The sequence below is a fragment of the Marmota monax genome, unplaced genomic scaffold (genome assembly GCF_021218885.2).
Source record: "Marmota monax isolate L192 unplaced genomic scaffold, Marmota_monax_Labrador192_F-V1.1 WCK01_AAM20220418_F8-fsc00002, whole genome shotgun sequence".
Classification (NCBI taxonomy): Eukaryota; Metazoa; Chordata; class Mammalia; order Rodentia; family Sciuridae; genus Marmota; species Marmota monax.
Window position 1 is genome coordinate 5,256,242 of NW_026693571.1, and position 23,595 is coordinate 5,279,836.

Here is a 23,595-nt window from a genome sequence, read left to right on the forward strand (position 1 = left end):
GAAAATCTTACAATATCCAGAGAAGGCAAAATTGAAGCACAGAATAACAAATTCAGCATGCCTGAATGTTTCTTATGATGTTTAAATAATTCCATAGCATCTTATTCACTGAAAGCAAATGTTGCAGGAAAGACAAAAGCATGCATCCAAAGTTCTGGAGAAGAATAGGTGTTGAATAAAGATTTGTTGAATGAATGAACTTAAAAAGACTGTTATACCATTTGGTTATTATTTTAATATTGTCAATATGGGTTTATAAATTTAACACAGATAAATTATAACCTATGTTCTCAATTAGTTGTATTCAACTCTAGCTGCATATTAGAATTATTAGAGGGATTTAAAAAAAATGTTGTTGCTTGGATCATATTACAGACCAATTGAATCAGAATCCCTGAGGATAGGGTCCAGCTATGTGTATTTTTTTTTTTTAAGCTCCTCAGTTAGGTAGGCAACTTATTTAACACCACATTCCTGAAGACATTCTATGATTCATGTATACACCCAGCAGTATTTTAGATGCTGTGAGGAATATAATCATATAAAACTGCCAAAGAATGAATTTGCAAAAGGAATGATCATCTACTAATAAAAATTGAAGAAAAGTAAAATGGTCATCTATCACATCGGTAATTTTTTTTTTATTTGGGTGTTTTGTGTAGTTCAATTTGAGATTCATTTTCCTGGATTGGAGAAAGTGTATGTGGAAGAATGATTTTCATATGAAATATGGGATGGAGACAGCTATATTATGACGTTTTGCTAAAAGTTTTTTATTCTTTAATAATAATTATCTAATGGCAAATAAAATAATAAAAAATGTGAACTTATATCTATTGAATTCAACTACACCACAAAGTCCTTTTTTTTTTTTTTTCAGAAATGTTCTAGAGTATTCATCCTTCCAGGTAAACATTTCTTCAAGAGGATGATTCTCCATTCAAAAATAATTGATGGAGATACTTCTTGAATGACTGCCTCCTGGCAGTCTCAATTTCTATTTTCAGATGCTGATAATGGGACTATATTGTATTTGTACTTACAAAAATTGAAATAATTAATTTGCTTTAGTCTGATCTTTGAATGTTGTCAAAGTTATTATAAGCAAATGTATGTGGAAAGATAAAAATCAGAACACAGTAATCATCTTTGCCAAGGGTATTTTTTTGTATATTCAAAACTCCCTCTGGCAATATAGTAAAGATAATACCCATTTGTACACAATGTTACACTTGGCCTTTAGAAGGCTATCAATAAGTGTTGTTGAATGGGTGACAAATAAGTCTTCCTACTCATGAGTAATGTAATGAGAAATGAATATGTGTTTTCTTTTTAAACAAAGTATCCTCTGAAAACTCAATTATTGAAACATAAATATGATTGTATGCAATTACATCTGAACAGTACATGCAAAACAAAGCTATAATTAAATGATCATGTGCCTCTCCTTCTGCTGTAGAAACGAAGATGCTATGGTCAAGATTAGAAACTACTTTAAAAGTTAAAATGAGTAGTATGCTCTGTACAAATTTGATGGGATATAATTAAATCAGATGACAAGTTTTTATTACTTATCATAATATACAGAAAATGTAGAAAATAAAGCATGAGCCCTTAACATGATGTTTTATAAATGGTGGTTAATATCTGGTTTGTTCTATGAAAAGAAAAAGTGTGCTTAATTGACCTTTACTTAGCCATTCCCCAGTAAACCATTTCTTTTATGTCACATATTCATTAGACCACAATACAATGACTGATCTTGACCACTATGTAACCTTCTAATGCTCACAATCATTGCCTCCCATCAATTTACAGGCTAAACTTGTTTTTGTTTTCAAATCTACTTATACCAATCACACATGTGGATATAACTTTTGTGATTAAATTAAATACTATGTAAACTTTTTTCTATACAAACTAAGGTAAGTACTCTGCAAAGTCTCAACAAAGGTGAGTCGCCAAAAATAACTGCCACCCAATAAGTGTGACTGGGATAATTCTAACATACTGGAAAAAATCTGACAAACATTTAAAATGCTTCTCCATTTAGTATAATGTCTCCTTTAAAAAATGCATATGTTATGTAAATATCATATGCATATAGATATAAGGCATATACACATGTACAATATAGTATATTATTGAGTGTAATATAGTATATAGTACGTAATATACATAATATAGTATATATTATTCAGCCATTGAGTCCAGAACCTTATTCACAGAAATGATGTCACATAAAAAGGTATCAAATGACATTACATTTATTTATTACATTGCCAGTTTTATGACTATCTTGTTAATGGACATGGTATCAGATAAGATTTAGGACTTGGGTGCTTTACACTTTCCTAATTGCTTGTTAAAAGACTGCTCCAATTTTCAAATGAAAATATATATCATATCACTTATATCTGATATTTTTATTTCAGTAATTGATTAAGTAATTTATGCTCTATTTGCCAATGATTATATGCAACACAAAACATGATGACTCTATACAAATAAAAGGAATTGATAGCTGATCAATAAGTAGAGGGATGAGTCATATCCCATACTTTTTCCAAGCTGCCTTAGAAGATTGGGTTTGCCAGCTTCTGCTGCCAGAAATGTGTCCCCACCACTCTGACGTCTATTCTGGCAAACTCAGAGTGACTGTAGCCTCAGGAGAATTCTAAACGGTCTCATCTTCCCTGCTGTGTTTTTCAAAGTAAAGTTAGAAAAGCAAAGGTTAAGGAAACAAACCACGATTCCAAAATGTCTCAGAAATCCCTGCAGCAGTAACATTTCCTTTATAAACTGATGCCTTACTTTGCCTTGTGCACAATGATTTCATTCATACTTTGGAGTAAAGAACTCTGGAAGGAAGAAAAGCAAAGGAACATTTTTTTTCTGATCCAAAGAGAACTCACATGGCTGCTCAAATGGCACAACATATGAATCCAACTGATGTGAAATCCATACGTCAGCTGTATAGCTGTAATGCAGCTAGTATAGTTAAATAGTAATAACATCAAAATAGATTTTATTAATTTTACCTAATTATTAAACAGTCTTGTGCTATTTGCTATCACCACATACTAAATTAATTTTGGTGAATCTACAGACTTGAGAAAATGATACTGAATATGATGCTCCTACCAAAATCAAGAAAGGATGCTGTTTTGGGGGGTAGTTTTTTAATAAAAAATTATGTAAAAAAAATAGTTCCTGTACAAAATTCCTGTTAGGCTATTTTTCAGCAAAATCAAGATCAGTTAGCCAGAGTGGTTAGAAATGAGGGCTTTGGAATCCAAAGACCTAAACTTGAATCCTAAATCTTCCCTCCATGTCTGGCATATTTTTAACCCTAAGTATTAACTATTATTTTTAATAACAGCTTACATGGAAAATAAATTATGTGGAAAAGAATGCTTGAAAATCTCTTCCCAAAAAGAAGTGTAATATGAGAGATTTTATAGAAAAGAATAAATTCTTATTTTCAACTCTTCACCCTAGGTTCCATTTCACAAAACAAACTCACCATTCTATAAGAAATCAGAGAAGCAGAAAGTAAAGACAACAGTATTGAAATATGTATCCATAAAAACACCTGATTAAAGGGGGTACTTATTTATTTAATGCTGTCAATGACTTTTTATTATTTTACTTGAACTCAGAAATTATGTCATGGTTTATATTTGTTTATTGGCTTTTTACTTATAAATTTGAATTCTGAGTATAGTGGGTTATATTGTTGATGTCTTGATTTTTGAACTGTGCTCAGCTAGAATGTGTAGAGAATAACAGTTAACAGGAAAAATAAAACAAAAAACTCACAGAGGGTTGTATAGGAAGCTGTCATCTCTCTCTAGACCTAAATGTGGTTTGGAGATGACCTCTCAGTACACCTCACAGTCTGATTTCTGAGAAGGTATCTGAGAACTTGTTTGGAGACAGTAATTAGAATATTTAGAGCCAAATGAAGAAAGCTAATTGTTCCTCTTTAAAAATTCAAATCTTTATGTTTAAAGTAATTTGAAACTTTGGAACTGAAGCTGTAAGTTGCATAGTGCTCTTGATGTAAAAAACCTTACTTCCTTGTGGAGTATAAATCTCATTCTCTATTCCTGCTACTATGAATGACTTTCGTACAGCAAGGAGCCTAGTGCATATTTTATATCCAAAAAACAACGAAGGAATCAATTACTTAATGAGTGGAAGAAAAGCAGGTCCAAGACAGCAAAAGAGATGCAAGTTTGCCATCTAGTGGAATTGATTTAAAAAAAAAAAAAAAAAAAAAAAAAAAAGTACATACATGATTCCCAGAGCATGGAAAAAGAAATAGAGTTGACCAAAAAACACTTCTCACAACAGATGTGCTTGGGTAATCTTGCCACTAAAGACTTCATTTGTTTGGGATGTACACAATGCTGAAAATGTGCCAAATAAAATGGCCTAAGTGTATTGAACCTTAACGTGAAGATTATCCTGGGATGATAAGTCATATAGTAAGAAAAAGCAATTAAAATTCAAATTAAGATTTAGTCATACAAAAAGAATTCTGAATGTTTTTACCAGCTAGACAGGTTCATCCTGATTTGAACACTACAGAATGTATACATGTATCAAAACATTACCTGGACCCCATAAATATGGACATTTTTAAAGCATCTTCAAAAATGGTTTTAAATAAAAATAAAATTTTAACATTAAAAAAGGATTCAGCCATATGTAATGACCTACAAAATGTGCTGTTAGGCAGTGATAAGATGGTTTTACTCCTATATAATTTATTAAAGCTACATTTTAAATCTTTAAAAACATTGTGGTGTACTGGCTAAAGGCTTTAAGATTCTGCTGGAGAAAATGAGCAGTCCTATTCTCTCCCATCTAAATTCAGTCTGTATCTTGCAGTTCATTAATAAATCATACTCCACTCTACTTAAAATTGCATGTTAAACCAACTTATTCCATCTACTTCAGTGGATGTCAATAGGGACTTTCCATCACCCTGGAAAGCAAAATTCCTTTCTTTTTCCTCCCATCGATCAAAAGAACCAAGCGTTCCAAAACTCATTTTGCATCATTTACTAGAACCTTCTTCAGAATCCTTTATTTGTTGATTTATGGTTTTACTGTCTCTACATCTAATGTTTTACTGTTGTTCTAATTTTCTATTTTACAAAGATAAATTGAAAAGTTATTGTTCTTAGAGTTTGTGCTGAAGTGAAAAAGCTAATACGCAAATAAATGCAAATATAATAGCATTTCCACTTCCTGCCAGGAGCCCCCTCTGAGGGGGCCTCCTTTAGGCTTCGCTCCAGCTGAACTGTACAAGAGCATTGGGACTCATGATTGTCGGGTGTTCACTCTTCCAGAGTTTCTCTGGCAAAGGCCAGTAATCATCACTGTTTGCTAAAGAAATCAGTTATTGTGATAAAAGGGTGGAAATTTAAAAATCTACTAAGAACATGGAATTTTCTTTTTGAATAAAATAATCAGAAATAAGAAGAAAAGTCAGGATCAATTGTTCTCACTGACAGTGCATTTGACTCCGCCAGGGCCAGGAGCACAATGGACAGGAGGGTCAGGGTCTGTCCATAGGCAACCTGACTTCCTGTGTTTGCTTCAAGAAGTTTGCTTCAGAGTGTGCTGCCACTCTGCCAGCAGTAGGTGTCACACACAACTCAAGGAAAAGGGCAGAGGCACCAGGAAAAAAAAGTTAAAGAAGATACTAAACATTATAAAACTATATTCACACACATTGCGTGGAATTACATTGAGTAAAAGAAGCCAAAAGTCCCGTGTCCCTTGTGTAAAGCATTTGCATCTGCATACTTCTGTGTATGTTCTGCAATGCATTCGACCAAAGTTCAACTCTAAAAGCTTCAAACTGCATGAGTGGAAAAGTATGTGGCTGGAAAACCAAGAAGACAGGGCAGAAGCCCATCTGTCACTTGTACTCACTGTGGTGGTGGTGGTGACCTCCTCGGTCACAACCTTCAGGGTGTCGACCACGGAGATGTAGCCCAGACGCTTAGCAATCGCCAAGGCAGTGTTACCATTCTGAAGAGAGAGTGAAAGAGGGGAAGAGAGTGAGAAATGAGAGGGAGGACTGAGATGTGAGCCAATGAGATCACCCGCAGCTCTGCATGAGCCAGCATTTCCTTCCAAAACAAGGCACAGCTTAGGAAAATCACTAGTTTTTACCATTACATCTAAATCTGTCTTTGTAACTTCTTTAGACTATAGCCCAGGTCACCATGGTAACACAACAACTTTGCATCTGCCTGCTCTTTTTAATAAGAAGCACTTGGTGTTTTAACCCTGAGGTTGTCAAATGCCTTCTACAAAACGGGACTGGGCTTAGGAAAGTACCTCTTGGATTGAAGACAATGCCTCCCAGAATTGTTAGGGAACACCAGGTACACTTGCTCCTCACTGAGGTCAGGCCATCTGGTGCAGGTAAGATGCTACCATAGGGAACACAGTAACATATTCAAGCTACAGCTGTGGAGGAGCTTACTATGCAGCAAAGTAACAGAAGCAAGCAATTCAGGCTGCCTGGAGACCAACTCCTGGGATCCCAGTTTGTTTAATTGCTCCACTTAGTTTACATTTCAATGCTCCACATCCCAATGAGCTTTGTCTAAGCCAGCAGCCCAGAAACTGAGCTCCCTTAAGAAGGCAGAGAGGGAGGGGATGATTTGCTCACACATCTGAGAGCCAGCTGTAAGCAGAGTCCTTCCAGCAGCCCAAGAGGAGGGCCCCACTCTCCAGAGAGTCAACTGAGTCTGGCCAAACTAGTTTCCCTCCTGGGACCAGCACTCCCAGGAAGTCACACTGATTTCTGGGAAGGGTTTTCTAGCAATCTGGGACTTTCCACAGTCCGGGAGCTCATTTAGGGAGGATATATCAGATCTTAGGTCAGACAAGAGGACAGCAGGACAAGGGGGTAGGAAGAAGAAAGCTTGGTGAGAGACAGTGGTGCCTGTCTTACCGCAGTGGTGGCGTTGGGCTTGGCTCCATGCTGTAGCAGGACATTGATGATGTGCGTGTGACCCTGCTGGGCAGCCTGGTGCAAAGGTGTGTAGCCATTCTGTGGACAATGATGGCATCCATTTGCAGAGGAAGAAGAAAAGTAGGTTAGCCTTCATTTTTATTTACAACAGAACTATTAGGACACTTTGTTTATTTGGAGCCAATATTCCCTGCAACGTATTTCTCAGCAGCAAACCCTCCCTCACACCTTATGGTCTGCCGAACAAAGAGAAGAGACTGGCTTATGAAACACAAGATAAACAGACTCCAAATTATAACTATTATTACATTTTAACCAATTAGCATTAAAAATGGGTGGGGAGGAGATTTAAAATAGGAAAGGGCATTGTCTCCATGATCTCTCCCCTAGGCAACAGGAAAGTAAACTTGTTTTTAAACCAAGGCAGCAAAGGGTCACACAAACCCTGTTTGCTTGTGACTTCCCTGACAGAGAACCTTTGGGTTAACATTTGAGATTCTATATCAATAAAAGTAAATTCAAGTCTCATATTCATTTTAGTGTACAGCTTTGGATATGCTAGAGAACACATGTTCTTGGAGGTAATAAGACATCACTGGAAGCTGAGTGAACCACCCTCCTATCCCCACCCTGCAAAAAGTCTTTGAAAATTAGGTTTATAATATTCAGGTCTAAATTTTCACACAGATGAAAACTCTGTAATCTAGGATTTGTGAAGAATTGCTGTTAAGTTTGGTTTGAGGCCAGTCTTGCTCAGAACTGTAGTGGGTGGTTAAGTAGTACAGGTTAGTTACTTATTCACATTAATTTTAAAAGCTGCACTAGAATCTCAGGAAATACAACAGTAATAGCTATCATTTATTGAGCATTCATTTTGTGCCAGATACAGGACCTTAAAGTTTTGTCTCATTATCACTCTGAAATGAGAGTGCTTGGGACACAGTAGGCATTTCATAAATAATGGTGGATTTAAGTGAGTGATGAACAAATGACTGAATAAGTAGATGTTTCTACTCATTTCAAAGATAATGAAACTGAAAATAACAGTTCAGCAATTTTTCTAGTCATTCCAGGTTTAGATCCTACATGGCAGACAATGACAAGCAGTGGTTATCAAAACTGCTTTTTAAGTCTACTTGCTTCATCACTGACAAATTTTTACCTATGTACTTCTGATGCACTTGTGCTGGACTAGAAGTGCTGAGAGGCCCATTCATATCCTAAGCTTGTAGGAGTACATACATCCCTTTTATCCAATGTCACTGTGACCTCATGATCAACATGCATATCTGCTTATCCTGACAATACAAAGTGCTTATTTATATACATGGGTGTCACGTGATTCCTTCTATACATTCACCATGGCCTTTCTGTCCATAGGAATGTTCATATGTGTGAGAGTCTTGCTGGCTGAGTGTCTTAAGTCTAGCACAGCTGTGTTAGATAGAAGTCTTGAGCCTGCTTTATAGCCTTACAATGGAATAATCCTGGGAAATCTGGAAATATAAACCAATTACAGGAACTTTAAGAAACCTATAGTTATTGCATGGACCCTGCTCCCAAATGAGCTAATCCATAGATATTTCAGGAGCATTAAGCAAATGATATTTCTTTTCCTAAAAATTCTTCCTTTCCATTGTGTTTACAATGTTCTACCCAACAAATTGAGTTTATCCCTTCAGTATCACCCAAATTAGTTCATTTGACAAGCATTTACTAACCAAACACTATGTACCAAATAACGGAGGATATAAATTAACATTATGTATGATGAATTAACATATTAGAATAATATAAATTAATATATATTATCTGTACATATGTAAATAATGCCAAACTGAGATTAATAATTATGAAGTAACAATCTTGCTTTAGTAATTCATAGTATATGGAGCCCTCAATGGACATTGTGACCAGGGAAATGTCTCTCAGGCCTGATTTAAACCAATCTTTATCTAAAGCCTCTGCTGAGTTAGGCCATTTGCCAGGAAAGTGCAGCAATTTAGAAATATTTACAAGAATATTAGGTTGAAGATTAATACACTCTCATAGGCTATTTCTGGCTAGTTGCTGTAGACATACCCCCTAATTAGCAAATCTCCAAACCTCTCCAAATACCAATTTTCTCATTTGTAAAATAAATATGGCCAAGATATCAAGTTTGATGAAAGAGAAAATAAGTTGTCCGTGAATTACTTCTTAGTTACAAATTTATATGAAAATGCTAGCAAACATTGTTTTGTTTCGCATTTTTGCTTTTTAAAGAACTCTATAATCTTTGCAATATATTTTATGAAGAAAATATTCTTTAATTGCTGTAGTTCTAAACCTTCTTCTCAAGTTAACTAACCAAGTTTGGTTTGCCTTAAGCCAATGTGACAGGGTTTCTAATTCTAATTTTAAGCAACTAATAGCTCCATAAAAGCAAGTGTACTTTTGTAAATCTTTTATACCAAGTTATGAATAGTTGGGGAATAAAAGCAATACATATTTTTGCTCTTTCAAAGCAATAAAACAATTCTTTAGAAACTATGGTTACACATGAAATGTCAGAAAGAAAATGTAATTTCTTCTTCAGAGAGATCATTCTATATGAAAAAATTCTGAAGGGTTTATTAAAAGATTTACTTTGAGGTATGTATCTATCTAAATACCTGACATATATGGTTCCAAATGCAACAGTGAAAATTTCATAGTCCACCTTTAAAAAATTAAACGTTAAAATGAGATTTTTTTCTCTCAATTTAAAGTCCATTTGATATAGATCTAATTCCAGGGAGGCCACAGATATTGTCTAGACAATATAATGATTGTTTTTAATGTCAGAACCACCTCAACAACCAAACACATTACAAAAGGTATGTTAAATATTTTCAAGCCCTGCCATCATTTCATTGAATTGTTGCATTTGTACATTTCTGGGAAATATCTTCATTTCAACAAAAATATCTTTCCTGGAATGCTTAAATGTGAACTAGCTCAGCAAAAATGGTCTAGGAGCTAATGTCTAAAAACTCATATGAGAGCTTTTAAATAAGTTTCAAAGTCAAATTTCATGAAAACTCAAGAATTGGTCAGGAAATAGACTGCAACTGTTCTTGCTAGGGTAAGACTATAGGTTTTAATCTCAAATGTTACAGAACTCTTTGTAATTTACAAAATAAATTTGTTTAAAATTAGCTATAATATGCTTATGTACAGACATGATTTTGTTTCTGCTGCTGAGAGGATATGAAAAGAAACACTGACTTACAAAAATTTTTATGTATTTCTAATTAGTAGCATCTTGAATGATGGCTTTGAAAACTTCTAAATGTGCTTACAGTAATTTCCTTGAGCTGCAGTTAGGAATTTCTGATATGTGAACTTACAGCAACAACATGCAGATATTCCTTTGGACCAAAGGACCTGGAGATGCAAGTTACATTATGCATAACAGCAGTGCTTATATGGTGGATTTCTCTTCAACTTCAATCAAGTTGAGTGAACTGAATTGTGGGGTGATGTTCTGACCTTGCTTTGTTACATAGGAGCCTTCAAATTCCTCTGGGGAAAGCTGTTGGTTCAAGTCAGCTCTGTATTATCCTTGAGAACTTCCAGCTCAGGGTTTAACACATTATTGTCCTACTGAGCATGACCCCACAATGTTCCCAAAATGACAGAGTTTATTAAAAATGAAAGGCGTGCAATCTAGGTTGCCTGGCTGCCCTTCTTCATGAGTGGACAAGGAGCTAGGGGTAAGGGGGCCAAGGCTCTGAAATCTGCCTGAACATCAGGGTGTCCTAGCAAGCATCTGTTGTGTCCTGCAGTAAATTGTTAAAGCAGCGTCAGCTACTTTAACTTTGTAACAGAAGCAATTCTGAAGCTAACCCACATGGCTGTCAAAGGTTATTAGAATGAAAAGTCTCAAACAAATACAAAACTACATTGCCTCTTCAAAATCACTTTAAGAAAACTAAAAAGGAAAAGAAAAAAAAACATATTTGTAGCTATGGTAGCAAGTGAAATATCTAGATGGCAGAACCCTTTTGCTTATAGAAAAGGAAAATGTGTACAATAATTTACCTTGGTTTTTGCATTAACATTTGCTCCCTGCTTCAGGAGAAAGTTGACCATTTTCACATTTCCATAGTGACAGGCCACAATTAAAGGAGTGTAACCAAGCTGTGAATAATAAATAAATCATAAAGTAGAAGCATTAATACTCTAGTGGTTAATACTCAAAAGGAGAGGAACTGGGTAGAATTTCAGTTATTATAGGATGGGTTGAAACTCAATTTGATTATATAAATATTATTTAGCAGATTATATATGTATCCCATGGGTGCCAACATGGTTATGAGCAGACCCCGGAGCACAGGGAACTTTATATCAGCAAGGCAGATCAGACTTGTGTGATTTAATTTGAAAAGAAGCTAAGAGAGATGCCCAAAATGATATCATCTAAAAACAGAAATGAAAGGGTGACTTTGATAGGACATTCAGGAGGAGACCCGGGGGTGAAGCTAAGATGAGCTTAAAGAAAGAGAAAGAATTCAGTGGCTTGAATAGGGAAATGCATTTCAAGGGCATGGAGGTGAGCAAGCACAGGAGGAAAATAGTGAGCCATTTGGACAAGCTAAGGCAACAAGGGAGAAGGTGGACTTAAGCCTGCAAAACTAGAATCTTCTTATGAAGGGTCCGGATACCATGCTATCCATTTGGATTTGATTTCTTCAAAAACCAGGAACCACTATAGATCTGTTCTGAAGGTTTATACTTTAGAATTGACTTATGAGGAATAGGGCAGGGGCTGGACTGTTGAAGATTACTGGAAATCATTCACGTCAGAACAGGTTGCAAGATGGATAGTGATTAATTTCACCTTTGTATGAGCATCCTGGTCAGCCCCATGCTTGGTGAGAATTTCAGCAACATTTACTTTGTCTTCTTGAGCTGCAAGGTGTAAGGAGGTGAGTCCACTCTATGGAGAGAATGGAATGAAAGAAGTATATTTGAAGAGGAAAATGTATTGCAACATTTACATCAATGTCTTGAAAAAACCCCTGGAAGATGCAGTGTTTGATATCTCTAAGACAAACATTTTAAGTTAATATAATTTTTCATTCAAGACTTATTGTCTAAGCTAATCAACACCTCCAGCAAATTAAACTTTTCCTTTTCTTTTTTTATAATTTTTTTTTGGTTGTCGAAGGACCATTTATTTATTTATTCATATGTGGGGCTGAGAATTGAACCCAGTGCCTCACAAATGCTAGGCAAATGTTCTACCACTTAACCACAACCCCAGCCCCACATGTTCTATTTTCTATACTAAGTGTTTATAATGTAAGACTTTAAAATAACTTACCTTCAAAGTCTCCAAACAATATTCATTCCAAACCAGACTACTCCTGCTGAATCTATTTATTTACTTAAATAATTGATCAACTAAATACTACTGCTGTTGTATAACCATAGCAATACAATAATTTACCTTGGCTTCACCAATAAAATATCATACATTCACCAATAAAATATGTTCACCAATAAAATATCATATCAATGTTTAAAAAAATGTACTGGATAATAGGAAATGATTTCAGAGTAATTTTCCCAGCACCCAAAGAGAGTATAATGGTGTGTGTGTGTGTGTGTGTCTGGAGTTCCTCTTGACACTAAATTTAAAAATGTAACTATAATTTGCACAGCAACATAAATGGGTCAGTTTTATGTAAAAATATTTGACATGTATTAATCAAAGAAATTATTTTGTTTATTTGAAGATGAGGTTAAAAAATACAGTTATAAATTAATCAAAAATGAAGGCATGAAGAAAGGAGAGGAAGAAGTGATTTGCATCTCGCAGTGTACAAGCAGCTTCCATTCAGCAAAATTGAGATCAAAAGAATATCTTTAAAAGTTAAGTCATTTGTATTAATAGGCATTTTTTTAGTTCCTTTCCTATATAATGAATTATTCTAGGCACTTGAATATAGCCATGAACAAAAGCTCCCCTTTACAGAACTTGCATTCTAGCTTATAGCATATTCATACCAAATGTTTCTCTCCTCCAACTATTCCTCCAAGACCTTGTATATTCATCCTCTTTCTCCATATCCTACAGCTGTATACTGAGTAGCTACCTGTGCACTCTCTCACCCTCAATTCATATCCAGCTGAAGCTGGCAGGTCCTGTTGACTATCACCTTGCAGGCCTCTTCATGAGCCAAGAAGGCTAAGCTGTACTCTTGAAAACCCATGATCTCTTGTGCTGCAATTGTGTACAATGAATCAAAATGCATTCTGCTGTCATATATACCTAATTAAAATAAATAAATTTTTTTAAAAAGAATTGATAAAAAATAAAATAAATTCCAATGCTTAACTAAACTAAAAAGAATACCCATGATCTACAGCCAAGGTGCTATTTCTAGGAATCAATAAGTTCTCTGATCTTAAAATATATATATATCAGTAATATCTACAAAGAGAAAAACATTCTACAAGTGGAGAGAAGGTGTTTTTTATTTCAGGATCTGGGATTTTTAATCCTTAGAACTTTGGCTGAGCTCAGCTTTGAGGTGAATAAAACATCAGGTAAGATAGAAGACATCCTTTTGTACTAAAATCTCATCACATCTAAATAAATATTATTTAATCCTAAAGTGTAAGAAATCTGCATATTAAGACAAAATAGCAGGTTCTTCCTTACTTTGATTTCTCTACCTCATAACAGCAAATAGAAGATTATTTCTTTTTACAGATATAGTAGGTCTATCCCAATATTGACACAGAAAGATGAATATAAATCTGGAGCTGAACATCAGTGATCTGTACCAGGCACTCTTTGATCAAAATTAAAACTATCTTTATTTCAGATATTTAGATTTTATGGATTGATCCTTAAAATTATTATATATAGGTATAGATAAAATATTCATTTTTAAAAATTACTGCCTATGTTTTATAATAAAAAGTATCTTTTGAAATGACAAAAGCAGCTTTTGATTAGATTTTTCTGGATTTTTTTGCAATAGATTCCCAGGAATACATACTAAAACAAATGTGGATATCACTCCTATTCACTAGGTCAGACTAAATCCACCAAGTATCTATTGGAAATGAGCAATAAAAATTCTGTTCTGACATCTCTAAAAAAAAAAATTATAGAAGTGATCATTAAATAAAGTGAAGATGTTGATGGGGTTCTTTTTTTTAAAAAAAAGTAAGGTATTGCCTAAATATACTTAGTGGACCTATAAGTGTTTTATTATTATATGGTATTGGTTAAGGAATATATTATCATTTCCATATTACAGTTATTACTGAGAAATAATCATTTGGAAGGGATGAGAGTATTGATTGTAGATGGTCTCAAAATCAATGGGAAAATTTGTCGTTGGTTTTGCTTCTTATCTGAAGTATTTTTATAATTGCATTCTTACTACAATACCAACTAAAAGGCAAGGTTATACTTCTTACACAGAGAGTTTATATATTATATTATCATTCCAGTATATTGAAACATCATGTGTAGGAAAATTTTACTTTAGTGATAAATACATCATGGCTTTATCCTTCTTTCTCTCTTCCTCCTCCTCCTCCTCCTCCTCCTCCTCCTTCTTCTTTTGGTACTGAGGTTGAACCACTGAGCCAGCCCTTTATTATATTTTCTTACATTGCTTAATGGCTTAGGGCCTAAATAAGTTACGGAAGCTGGCTTTGAACTTGTGATATTCCTGACTCAGCCTCCCAAGCTGCTGAGATTACAGTTATGCACTACCACACCCAGCATGGCTTTATCTTTAGAACATCGCTCAAATACAACACTGAAATCATTTTTATAAAGATAATATAGTTATTTTGTGATTCAAAATTGAATATTTCTTTTTCATTGCTGAGAGTGTAACTCAAAAATACTCATTCTATCTTAGCTGAGGGACTGCTAAAACTCTCTCACAAGGAGAGTTTCGAAAGAATACCATACATTTGAAAGAATACCATCAAGGCAGACATAGGGAACTGATTTCAGATACATATTTATCATTATTATAAACTAAAAATAACAATGACTTTCCCACCACCAACACTACCACCACCCCAGAGGTGACTGGCATTTGTGCTGAAAGATAACCTCAATGATAGATGTGGGCTGGCCAGCTTACATGCAATTATTTGAGCCAAATTCCAAATGGAACCATCATCTCTCTCCATTCCTCCCTAACACCTCCTCCTTTCTCTGGATTTGGGATTAAAACCAGCACCAACTAGAGTAATCTGAGCTAAGTCTTTGAACTACAGTAATATGAACTCTGGGGAGCTATGGCATAGCCTATTCAGGCACTACACAGAGAAGTTGAGGAAGCAGATCTATAGGAAGAGGTGAATAAAACTGACTTTCAGAGAAAATTCAAGGTGCAAAATGTAGTCACACAAGCAGAGAATCTAAGACTAACTGCTTTGTTTCTCATGGCTTTCTAGTTCCTCATAAAGCTTGTCTCCCTTGTGTCCTTGGGGTCTGTAATACATCCTTTTTTCCTTTTGATACATCCCCCCTTTTTGTTCCAAGTTATCTTTGATTGGTTTTTGTTTACAGTCATCCACGCGTCTCTTGATTGATGCAAGAAGAGATGAGAGATCAGAATACCTTGGTTGACATGTGGATATTGGCTCCCTTATCGAGAAGCAAGGTGACCATATCCGTGTGCCCCTCCTGTGAGGCCAGATGGAGTGGAGTTACTCCTTGCTTTGTCACAATGTTAGTCTCTGCTCCATAGTTGAGGAGTGTGGAAGCTATCTGCATCTGATTCTTCTTTGCAGCAATATGTAAAGGGGTGTAGCCATTCTAAAACAAAAACATATATATATATATATATATAGTAAGCTTAATCATTGACCTTATATGTATCTCTGAAGGAAATAAGAATCTGTAATCAACAAAAAAGTTAAAAGTGAGCTGACAGTTAATCCAAACTCTAACCTATCACAAGTTTCCATCCAACCACAACCAATATTTGCAACCAAAGTCAAAAAGTGCCACATTACACTATAATACAGATTCAGACACAAAAATCCTAAAGCTAAACATCTTCCCCTTATAATATTGATTCTCACCTGAACAGTAGAGAAAATAAGTCAACACCTTTTTACATGACTGTCTTTTAAGTACCTGAAGTGGATTTCTTTCTTTCTTTTCTGGTACTAGGGATTGAATTCAGGGATGCTTAACCACCCAAACCATGCCCCCAGTCCTTTATATATTTTTCTTAGAGACAGGGTCTCACTAAGTTGCTTAGGGCCTTGCTCAGTTGCTGAGACTGCCTTTGAACTTGCTATTCTCCTGCCTCAGCCTCTGGAACTCCTGGGATTACAAGGCATGCACCACCACGCCTAGCCCTAGGGTGCATTTCATATCTCCTATTAGATTCTCTTTTCCAGCTAAACTTCCTATTCCTTCACTCTTCCTGATAGAAGACATCCTTTTGAGACCTCTCTCCACCAAGGGTGAACTGTCTGGAGCTGACTAGAGTTTGTCAATGTTGCTCTTGAGTCATGCTAGCTGGAAGTGAATGCTACCCTTCAGACATAGTTTTAATTATACAGAATAAAATGGGGTTGTTTCTGATCTCCTGCTAACATGTTTCTGATTGGATTGTACCTCTTGCACATTCAGCAAGTGTACCAAACAGATGCCAGGCAGAATGAAGGGACACAGAGGTGCACATGGCATGTTCTCTGTCTCTAAGAGGTTGCATTTTAATGGAAAAAGATATTAACCAACAAAATAGGCTTATATTAATCCTGGGGTCACTTTAAATCCAGTATTTCCCCTTCTTCTCCATAGCCTTCTGCCTCAAAAGTAGAAACATGAGGCTATTTGCTTAATGCGGGAATTTGTGCATTGAAGAACCAAATACTAATCCTCATACTTAGTCAAAAGAAAATAAAAAGCAAAATCACTGAAACAAGTGCGTTTCTGGAACATGTATTGTTTTCTTCCCTTATCATTATCAAACTTGGTAAAATTTTCCATGAAAAAAAAAAGTGTGGTAAAGATGAAAAACAGTAGTTTTGCCATTAACTGTGACACTCTGAAGGAACAGGTGGCATACTGATGGAGTGCTCCTTGTGAGACTACCTTAAGAGGTATTTTTAGGACATGCTATTTCCTCAAATATGTACCAAACCATGAAAAGCAGATTTGAGAATTTAAATGTCTTTCTGTGCCATCATCAAATCTCAATCTTCAAATGGCCCTATGGTATCTTCACTATTCCCATTTCCCAAGCAAAAATAAGCACCTTTTGTTTTTATAAATAATATTTCTTTTTCAGCTGCTGAAGGAAATCCAGACACTATTCTTGAAAGTCTTTCCAGGTGCTGATCATAGGTCCCAGGTACCCCAGTTGCTTCACAATATCACACTTGGCTCCAGGGGCTCGACTGAATACCACACAGATTTTTTGTGGACCATATAAATTTAAGTCATCTCCTTTTTGCTACAGAGAGCTTCTTCAGTCCCAACTTCCCCCATTCCTGCAGCATAAGCTCTACCAAGGTAGGAAAGTACCAGGGCATTTGTTAATGAGACTGATGTAGAGGAAGACAAAGATGTTTTAACAAAACAAGACATGAGATCATTGAAGACAGAGTTGATTTTGGCAATGTAAGAGGTCTGACTGTCTGATAGATACTCAACCTAAAGATCTGAAGAGTCCTCTACTCCAAAAAGAATAAACATTTTCGGAACTAAGTAACTGAAACTCCTCTCACCCAATCCTACTTTACCCCCAGGGAAGGTATTGGATTCTGATAGAAAGAAAAAAGGAGTTTGCAGGATTAAGGGACTGTGTGTTAGGGGCAGGGGAAATTATAATGAAATCGTGGAAAGATATATATGTGTGTGTGTGTGTGTGTATATAAAGTTATGTAAGTTGTAATAATTTGTAGAGGGAACATTTATATACAAAATGTCTGGTATTTTGTAGAATATATGTATATACATAGCATTCCATTTTATTACTTATATATAATATGTACCATTTAAATAGACATGAGAGTATACACGTACATATTTGTAAAGTGACAGTGGAAGAAATCTTCCTCTAGTGCTTTGGGACACAATGGACCTTGTGGTGAAGAGTGATAGCTCTGTCAGTTAGCCTGAGGTCAAACAATAGCTCTAGCACTGACCATTTATGTGACTTTGGAAAAACCAAACTATTTAAATCTCACTTTCTTAGGTATAGAATGGGTATCACTATAATATCAATTTAGGATTACTATGAAATTAAATGAGATCCTGAATGTAAAGGACTAGGTACAGTGTCACATACATGCTAATTATTGTCTTATTATTTCTTCTAATGTGGCATGGATATTTTCCTACACAACAAATATTTTTTTTCTTTTAAAATATGTTTGCTAAATAAATAAACAAATGAAAGATATAATGATGACTTTATATATTGTGTGACTTTCATGTATATTTTCATTCTATAACAAAGGACAATTCCAGTGGTGGAAATGCCTAGTCCATAGGTATTGGACTCAGCTGGAGCTGTTTTGGTAGTCTAGACTGCCATTGCTAGTCTAGGGACCTAAAAGGATCCACACTACAGTGAACGTGGTTGAATCATTTTAAGAGACCAAGAAAACAAGAGTTCTTCATACAGCACAATGAGGTCTCTGAAGGAATAGAAGTATAAAATGATGGTTGTATCATATTATGTTTTATAGGAAAGAAGGAAAAAATGTGTCATGCCTTTATCCTGTTTCGTTTCTAAAAATTCAGATATCAGTATTCAAAACTGACTACTGGAAATAAGATTCATCTCTACTGGTTTATGGGCCTTCGCTTTAATGTTTGCTGACTCTAACAGTTAAAAGGTTTTATAGAAGCAACTGGTAGAAATAGAAGGGAAAAAATGTCGATAACAAATGCTACTATTATTAGCTAGTTGCAATGATACAATACCATGTGTTTAAAAAGCAATTCCCATGCGCTTTCAGATTACAGCTATGCCCTGTGTCTGTAAATCCTCTCCTGTAGTCCTCACCTTGGCAGTGGCATGAGGGGAAGCACCCTTCTCCAGTAACAGCAGCGCCACCTTCTGGTTGTCATAGTGAGCAGCAACATGGAGCGGGGTAAGGCCATTCTGTAAAGGGTGTGTTTAAGTGTCAGCATTAAGAAATTAGCATTAGCTGCCCTGAAGCTACTAGGATGCATGGAAATTGATGTTGATAAGTCTGTGTTAATTAATTAATATAGTCAATAGAAAAGAATCAAAATAAATAAACAAATACATAATAAATTTCAAATTAGACATATAACTAAAATTGAAAATGGGCTTACAAATAGCAAAGGGCATCTCAATGGTCACAACAAATGAAGAACTCAAATGCTATGTAAGAAATGCCACATTGACATCACAGGGGTTCTTCTCAACATAGAGAAGTTGTGGGCCCTGTCATGACGAGAACACACACTAGAGGCTCAGCTCAAAACATTTTCTGAATCTGTGTGTACGAGGAAAATCATGAACAGATAATCCACACCATGTACTTGGCATAGTTGCAGCAGTTGGATTCACATTCCTTTCTGAACACTGAGAAAAAATATCTTCACAGATCTCCAGATTTATCAACCCAAGAGAGTTTCACAATTAAAACATATTACTGAAAACCTTTACCTTCCCTGCAGAATCTGCAGCAGCACGACGTTGCAAGAGAAGTTTTGCCACATCCAGGCTTCCATACTTGGCTGCTACGTGCAGGGGAGTAAAACCCTTCTGAAAATGTGAAGAAGAAATGCAAAATTTAATATTTATTTTTCTAACACCTATCAAGATCTTTATTTATTAACATGCTAAACAAGCTTTGCTCCTTATCCATTTGGGAAAAATGGAATGAAATCAGTTAGTCACAAACAAGGACAAGAAAAAAGAATGAAATTTAACATTTAAAAGTTTGGTTTAATAGGCAAGACAAAAGAAAATTTTATTTTAAGTGCTTGGAGACTGAAATTTCACTTTATAGGTTTGGGATTTGTAATAACCACTGGTGTCAGGAAACTGGCTGTGATTTGTGAGTGGAAAAACAAGGCCTGCCTTTTTTCTGGCCTCTAAAATTAATAGGATTGAAACAACAGCTGCCTTCTGTTTCTTACAATCCTTTTTATAACACCTTAGTTCCCAATTTATTTAAGTTTTTGGATATTTTGGGGGTTATGGAAAAAATGAATAATTATTTGAGATTCAGTTTGACGTATTTGCTGTAGAAATATAAGTGCAAGATAAATGGTTTGCAGAAAAAAAAATTCTCACTATTAAAAAGCTCCTCACATCCTGATTTTTGTTTCCTGTCCCAGAAGACCCATACTGTCTAAAAGACCAATTTGTCTTGTAAAACACATTCTACTTCTGGTATGATGTTGGGCTGATTAACACCAGGCTTTGAGACACACTGGAGCTTTAAAGCTTTTTTAAAAGTTAGCTGTCCTGCACATTTATATGTACATGTTAATACATACATGTACATATGGCTTCTGTGTCCAACCAATAGCCATGTTCTGTAATTAGCAGTATTTATAAATATTGATAAGTTCCTGGATGAGGATCTTGAGGATGACATAGCTCATACACTATGATCTCAAATCCATTATCTTGGCCAGACACTTCAACCACATGCTCTTCTGGCACCCCAGGGGGAGTGGGAAAAAGATTCTAACACTGACCAGAAACCCTGAAACACACACAGCAAATATGCTTGTAATAGGTGTTCTAAGACTTGGTTTATTCTCAGACTATTCAAGCCCTAAACACCAAATATCCCCCCAAAATCAATATTGCCATTTCACAGTATCACCAGACCAATTATTTTTAATTAAGATGACTTTTTTTCTTTCTGTTTTGTTTTGTTTTTAAACATTTGGTATTAATAAGATCTTGGAAGAGAGTGAATCTCCTGGGTTTTTCCAAGAGTAGGACAAATGTAGGAAATATTTCTTCCTTCTGGCATTTGTCCATACAAATCCACATTCACTGTCAAAGCTCTGCCGCCCAGGCCCAGTGCACACAGTGCTTGGGAGGAAGGTGAGGTTTTTTGCGGCAAACCATGAAGGAAGAAGAAAAAATAAACTCCTTATCCTTCTGGGTAGTGATGCAATCCCTTTATAAATTTGGAGACTCTCATTAGACGAAACCACTTGGAATCATTATTATAGAATCACAGTGTTGGGGTTAGAAAGCACCTCTTAGTCACCCAGCCCTTTCTCACCCATGTCAACCTCATCAGGATTCCATCTACCCTCCCTTATTTATAAACACTTACATGGCTTTAATGATGAGGAGTCACCTATGCTCAACCCTCAGTTGCACTGTTAAACTGCCCTGGTTAATAGTTCCTCCAATTTTACCATCCTGATTGAGTACGGACTTAGCATATGTTTTTAAATTTAAAAAATAATAATCCTTGAAATACAAGGGACTCTCCTGCGTTTCTATATTTTCACATATCTTAGTTCTATTTATTTATACCTTCTTCACCTGTAAGACAATCATCCAGTCTCCCTTGAGTTAAAATAACCATTATTATATGTTTCTTCTTTAGTTTCTGAATTTCTGTTTTTTTCTCTTTAAAGATTTTTAAAAGTCCTTTCAATTGTTCAGATTATTATTTAAATAATAATCAATTTCTTATATGGGAACATTTTTATAGCCATGGGCCACCAGTTAAGCCCTAAAGGCACAAGTGATTAGTTTCCTCTTTTAAGGGCCACCTCCCTGCCTCAACTCATACTTGTAAGCCTTCTTCATCTCAGTTGGCAGTATTTATTCCTATTTATTATAAACAAATTGAGATTGTTAAAATTAATATGAATTACAATTGTGCTTGTGGAAATTATTTAGCCCTGTGACAAATTCACTTATTCTAGACTTTCTCAAAGTCTTTTGTTCCAATTAACTGGGTGTGTTTGTGTTTCACTCTAAGTTACCTCCAAATAGTGAATTTAAATAGAATGCAAAAAGAAAAGGAAAAATTATCCTATCACGAAATTTTGAGTACAAGTAAAATTCAGGCTCATGTATATTCTTTGTTTAATGTCAACAACAAATCATAAAGTATGATTTTTGAGCCCATTAATACTCAGACAAAAGTGCAGTCGGTAGAGACTAGAAAAGGAATGAGATACGAAATAGGTGGTGGCTCATCCCAGGACTGAGAAAATGCAAGATTAAGTCAAGGGAAGTCCTACGTAGTACTACAACCCATAAATGTACTTTCAATCTAATTTGACATTTTCTTCCTCATTAGTAATACCAAAATTCAATGTATTTGGGAATCTTATCTTTTCTTTTTTCTCTCTTGAGAATACACTATAGATTTTATAGTGAAAAGGGAAGGAAAAGTATATTTTGCATTAAGGAAATGATAAAACAGAATCCAGCACTCTTTTTAAAATTATTATATAAAATCTTACCATCTTTGATCATTTTGACAATGAATCTAAAATATTCAGAGGAGGAAGTAAGTCAGAGACCTAACAGAGATTTGCCCATGATTCTATGTATAGCAGAGAAGAGGGATCCTGACTTAGGAGTTCTCTTAGTCCTACTAGTATTAAGGCATTCTTCTTACCTTGGTAGCTAAGGAGTGTACTGCTCCTGCCTCCAAGAGGACAGATGCCACATCCACCTGGCCTTCCCTGGCAGAGATGTGCAGTGGCGTGTACCCATTGGTAGTGGCCGCATCTGGATGAGCCATATGTTGCAGAAGCAGCTGGACAATTTCTGTCTTACCCAGGCGAGAAGCAATATGTAAAGGTGTCTGTTCCTCCTACAACTCAAGTCAAGCAAAATGTTAGTGCAGGCACACCAAACTTCATTGATATTATGTTTCACTCAGAGGTTTCATGATGTTTTCTTGGAATCTCCACTGACCTCTTTCAAGAAGAAAATCATTACTACTAGAACCATGCTTTCATTTGTATTTTTACTATCAAATGACCTAGTTGAACTAAAAAATATCTCTTAGACTTTGTAAATTTTTTTTTAGTTATTGATGGACCTTTATTTTATTTATTTTATTTTATATGTGATGCTGAGAATCAAACACAGTGCCTCACGCATGCTAGGCAAGTGTTCTACCATTGAGTCACACCCCAGCCCCTATTCCTTAGATTTTAAATAGTACATACTTTCATGAACTTGTTCACAATTTGCTGGGCACCCCAAAATATTTCTAAATTCATTAAAGCTTTAGTCCTCACTTTTGTTTAAATAGAAAACCATGGTTTTGAAGAAGAAAGAAACTGAATCCAGACATCCTAAGACCTAGATTCACCTCTAAGAGCTTTCAATTAGAGGCAAAATTTATTCTGGGAACTGTATCAAGAGAAAAAGACCAGAGAAGCTGGAAAACTTTGTGCTTACTTCACCCACAAACCAAGGACACAAATGCTGGTCATTTCCTTCAAAGAGGAACTGTGGATAAAGAAGATATTATAATCTGATTTTTAAAGAGATTTTGTTACAGAAATGTCGAAGATGGGCCTGGGATTTACATCCAGGACTTCAAAGATGAAATGGAACTCTGGCAAGAAGCAA

At 35.5% G+C, this 23,595-nt stretch overlaps 1 protein-coding gene across 14 annotated transcripts in view; it reads right to left on the reverse strand.

Moving 5' to 3' along the window:
• Window positions 1-23,595, reverse strand: part of Ank2 (ankyrin 2) — a 234,482-nt gene that overhangs the window by 80,258 nt on the left and 130,629 nt on the right. For 9 of the 14 annotated variants that reach the window (XM_058583755.1, XM_058583754.1, XM_046458782.2 and 6 more), the window contains 8 exons: window positions 22,628-22,825; window positions 19,681-19,779; window positions 19,048-19,146; window positions 15,636-15,833; window positions 11,871-11,969; window positions 11,072-11,170; window positions 6,986-7,084; window positions 5,953-6,051 (listed from right to left, as the gene is read on the reverse strand). In XM_058583755.1, coding sequence (XP_058439738.1) covers window positions 5,953-6,051; window positions 6,986-7,084; window positions 11,072-11,170; window positions 11,871-11,969; window positions 15,636-15,833; window positions 19,048-19,146; window positions 19,681-19,779; window positions 22,628-22,825 — 990 coding nt within the window. The remainder of the gene's footprint in view (window positions 1-5,952; window positions 6,052-6,985; window positions 7,085-11,071; window positions 11,171-11,870; window positions 11,970-15,635; window positions 15,834-19,047; window positions 19,147-19,680; window positions 19,780-22,627; window positions 22,826-23,595) is intronic. The other 5 variants (XM_046458781.2, XM_058583760.1, XM_046458785.2 and 2 more) reach the window with 1 other exon arrangement.